We start from the raw sequence: 4,640 nt of genomic DNA on the forward strand, positions 1-4,640 counted from the left end.
GGATGATCATTCCCATTTATAGTAATAATGAGAAGAGTTCATAATTAATGGAGCAAACCTTCTTCAAAGTAAGCATGCTCTTGCAAATTAAATACTAGTAGTAAAATTTACAAGTAATACATTGCCTAAAAAAATGTAAGAGATGCCGTAGTTGGTGTATAGGGCCTTTTGGATTTGGAATCCTGAACAACAAGCCCATTTAACTTATTGGGGTTTAGGTACTCCATTAATTAGGTCTATAAGCTTAAAAATGCAACTTCATCACATGAATATGAAGAAACAGTGAGCAGTTTTCTTAATGCAGATTTTGTTGTTGCTGTTCAGTACTGGGTAGACAGTTTTTGCCTTAACACAAAGGAAACAACTGTGATCAATAACCAGCAATGAAGCAAAAACTACTACAAACTCTTAGTATAACACTAATGCAGAACTGTAACTATTTTTGTGTGTCGTCATTAATTTACAAAATGAACGATTAGTGAAGACTAATCTGTATGCAATTTTGAAAACAGTTTTATCATTTATTTCGCTTTATGATCCATGGATTAGAGGTTCAGAGCTGTTTCTATTAACACTGTTACTTATGGAACCATTTAATAAGCTTAGAATTACACGACCTGATCTATATACCACGTACATATAACCCTGCAAACTGCAGGGTTTATTTTCCTTTAAACCTCTTAGAAACCGTAATACATTTTTCACAGACTTATAAATAGTTTAATAAATCATTTGCTGTGCTAATCGGAGTTATAAATGGTTTAAGAAACTCCTTTTTTTCAACATAGATATGTTGTTTTGCTCTGCCAGAATATTAAAAGTTCAACGCATCTTACTACCCGATTTTTCTGCATTCCATCATCAGTAACTCAAAAACAAACCCTTCTCGCTCTCTCTCTTTATATATATAGATTTATATCTGTAGATATATGAACCTTACCGATATTTACTTATATTTTTGTTACTACTAAGTTTGTTATGAGACTCTTGAGATTTGAAATATCTTCTTCCTATCCTATACTGTGGTGTATCCTGGATTCTCGATCACCAGCATACCTATCTACCCTGCAACAAACCAGAAACAAAGGTACCAACAAATTAGGCACAAAGCTCAAAAAGATCAAGCAATGCATAACTTAACAACGTTACCATATCCATGAAAATGATAAGTTTCAATAAGGGAGATGACTTCACCTTCTTTTCTTTCACCAAAAGACTACTATGCATCGATCATCGCTGCAAATGGAACACAATCGTTGTTACAAGTTTCTTTATCATTAAAGCAGCATTAACAACTAGTTTATGTAAAGCTAATTAGCTTTCCGAATGTGGGTTTAATGTATATATCTTTGTAAGCACAATGATAATGAAACTTCATATCTTCTCTAACTAGCACTAAAGGTCAGGACTTTCATCAAGTTTATACTATCTAATGTAGCAAAAGGGTAGGTTGATCCAAGGCATTTAATCAAAGCAAAGCAATTGAATTGATCAAAGCTAATGTGCACACACACACACACCTTAACCGGAGAATTGGAAACTTTGAAGCAATCAGCATTCATCCCAACGAGACACAATCCAGGGAAAATGACCTACAAGAGCAAAGACATTGAAATGCCAAAGAGATGAAGAGAAACAATATAAATATTTGTTGGAGAAGTTTTCAGGTTGAGGCATTTCGTCGAACACCTGGTGACGACTTACATCGAGATACTTCTGCATCGTTTTAGTCCTCTTCCGTGGCCGGCGAGATGGCCTGTTCCCACACATGCTGAACAAATCCTCTTCGATCTCGTCTCTAGACAGAGCAACCCAAAGCCTGTGATTCTCGTTCGCAACCTCACCACCGCCTAATCCGGGTGATTCCGCCGGGATCCCTCTCTGCCTGTTTGATTTCGGCTCCATTCCTCCGCCTGATTTCTGATTCTTCACCTCCGAAGCACCTCCTCCGCCGCCGCATGCCTCCGCCGCGAGTACGCCGTTTCCCTTCTTCAAACCACCACCACCACAAGCCTTCCTAGGTCGAAGATTCCAAGGCCTCTTCTCTTCCTCCTCCTCCTCCTCCTCCTCCTCCTCCTCCGCTTCGTCTCTCTCCTTCGCCGACACCGGAGCTTCCTCTCTCTTCGGAGAAACCTCATCGGATTTCATCTTCTTAGGGTAATCGTTGTCGGACGACTGAACAAAGGTGGAGAAAGAGAGCCGCGGCTGGCGACTAGACCGTGACGCCACAACACGGTTAGAGACAGCCACCGTATTATCGGCCGATTGAGAAGCAGACCTCTCCAACTTGGAATTCGCAGACATTTTGAGATGGGATTATACCAAAGACCTATTCACCTGAGAGATGATGATCAAAAACCCTAGACCAACCAAAAAGCCAAAGCAGAGAAGAGAGAGAGATGTAGTACAAATGAGGATTAAGGTGCATGCGTAAGTTTCTAATTATGTTTTTTTTTTAATTTCATTTAATTCATTGAATTTGTTTTTGATTCTTCTTCATTCCAGTCTTTCTTCTTTGAATTTATTTGTTTGTTATTTGGACTTTTTCTTACCCAATTTATTGTTATTAGATCTTTCTCAAGTATCTTGGACTACCAATTTACCAAATTTCCTATATTTTAAACTTACATATGTAATTGTTATGGAGAAAAATCAAAGACTAATCTTTGTTTAATTAGGTTAAAAATCATTAATATTGAAATCCTTATATATATCATACCAAATTAAAAAAGGATTCTCTTCAAATTCAATGCATGCCACTTAGATACAAGCATACATGTAATAAGTGACAGCTTCAATGCTTTTTAGGATGTATAGAAGGATCTAGAATATGTAATATTTTTGAGTATATTTGTTATTAATTACCATAACTTATACTTATGGAAACTAGGTTAATTAGGTTAGCATTCTATTCTTTATATAAACATGTGTAATCCTTATTGTATATTTTATGAAAGTGATGTAACATGTGTATTCAATCTAATATACCAAGTGATTTGACTTTTAATGATATTTTAAATGTTTTTTTTATGATTTTAGGAAATTGATATACTTCATTGTAAAATTCTTTCAAATCTCATACAAAACCAAGAAATTTAGATTTATGTATTTTTAACTAAACAAATCCTCAAAAATCTCTAAAAATCATCAAAATGTTTTGAATAATAGTGGATTTTAAAGTAATTTTTAAATCATCAGTTCAATAACAGTGAATTTTAATATATATTTTAAAATTCATGATTGAATAACATAAGATTTGTAAATTTTATATAAATCACTTAAAATGTCAAGTTGAATACATACGTTGTTGCCTAGTGCCTACAAATGCATATAAATTAACAAATGAAAAGAAACCGAATTTTTATTAAGCATATATGATTTGTACTAGTCAACTTAACTTAGTATAGATTAAACATAACCTCGATTGAAAAAAAAAAATGAAAAAAAAACAGAAACTCGATTTCTATGTTTAATGAGATTACTATTAGCATCAAACATAGACTTGGATTATGTTTCATTTTATCTACTAAAAACCATATTTGGTTGCATTGCAGTTAAAATAATAATTACTCACACAACTACTTGTTATTTAAAAAAAAACCCACTATATTGAAAATGAAGCCCATAACAAAAAGGCCCAAATAAGAAAAGAAACGATCAGCCCACGTTCAATAATCGTTTAGGGTTTTTGGGCAATCCACAAAGTCGGAGAGAGAGTCGAGATCCAGTCGAGACTCGAGAGAGAGAAAGAGATCAGTATGTAAAAAGCATCACTGAAATCCAGTCCAACAAACAAAGATGGGCTTTGAAGAAATGGCCAAGCCCACTGCAGTTTGTTTATTAACCCTGCTCTCCAACGGTAAGAAGAAAAAAAGAGCTCTTCCCATTTGCTCTGCAACCTAGGAACACAGCTCACACTATGGTCCAAACAAGGAACCAATTCTCTGCTCTTGCCTCACCAATCTTATGCACATGATAGAGACACTTGTCAGACATCTACCTACCTTGTAATCATTAGGTTATCTTGTCTCCTTCTATATAAAGACAAATGATGTAATCTGAATCATCTATCAATGGAGAAATATCTTTGAGCCTCTCTTTCTCTGTTTTTAACCTAGAGCAACTGCTCTTGCTTTCACAGTAATCGCTTCCCCGAATCGTTCTCCTGCGGCGTGAGTTTCGCAAAGGTAATATTATTTACTATTCTTGTTTCCACGTTTTACTTTTCTTCCTATTCTTAATATTTTTTTTTCTCAAATTCTTTCCTCTATCGATTTATTGTGATTTCTTCTTATGGAGTGAAATTCTCATTGAATATCCCATGAACGTTTCTTTATCTGTTTCATGTCCGATTTCTATATATGCGTTTCTTCTACTTCATGATGTGTCCTAGTAGCGCCGAACCTCTGTGTTTGCTTTTTTTCTCTTCAGATTGATTCCATTTTTTTATCACGATTCTCATATATTATTCTTTAACCCAAAAAAAAAACGAAGTTGTGATTTCTTATTATGGAAGGAAAATTTCACTTTTTGGTTCCTTAATAGCCCAGAAACGTTTTTTTTTTTTTTTTTTTTTTTTTTTTTTTTTTTTTTTTTTTTTTTTTTTTTTTTTTTTTTTTTTTTTTTTTTTTTTTTTTTTT

At 34.2% G+C, this 4,640-nt stretch overlaps 1 protein-coding gene across 3 annotated transcripts; it reads right to left on the bottom strand.

Annotated features, from left to right (window-relative positions):
* LOC104718597 (digestive organ expansion factor homolog) lies at positions 635-2,459 on the bottom strand. 3 transcript variants are annotated; one of them, XM_010436367.2, is made up of 4 exons: positions 1,705-2,458; positions 1,521-1,592; positions 1,195-1,236; positions 635-1,060 (listed from the first exon to the last, which is right to left on the bottom strand). In XM_010436367.2, exons 1-3 carry the CDS (start codon positions 2,302-2,304, stop codon positions 1,231-1,233), a joined length of 678 nt encoding a protein of 225 aa, XP_010434669.1. In that variant the 5' UTR covers positions 2,305-2,458; the 3' UTR covers positions 635-1,060; positions 1,195-1,230. The 3 variants fall into 3 exon arrangements, with proteins under 3 accessions (XP_010434669.1, XP_010434668.1, XP_010434667.1); XM_010436366.2 differs by having other exon boundaries at positions 635-1,065; XM_010436365.2 differs by lacking the exon at positions 1,195-1,236 and having other exon boundaries at positions 635-1,065; positions 1,705-2,459.

Source organism: Camelina sativa, chromosome 10 (assembly GCF_000633955.1).
Source record: "Camelina sativa cultivar DH55 chromosome 10, Cs, whole genome shotgun sequence".
In the NCBI taxonomy this organism is placed as follows: domain Eukaryota; kingdom Viridiplantae; phylum Streptophyta; class Magnoliopsida; order Brassicales; family Brassicaceae; genus Camelina; species Camelina sativa.

Coding starts and splice junctions, on each gene's coding strand:
- LOC104718597 (XM_010436365.2), bottom strand. CDS start 2,304: ATGTCTGCGAATTCCAAGTTGGAGAGGTCTGCTTCTCAATCGGCCGAT. Junction 1,593..1,704: donor CGATGCAGAAGTATCTCGAT/GTAAGTCGTCAC, acceptor TTGCTCTTGTAG/GTCATTTTCCCTGGATTGTG.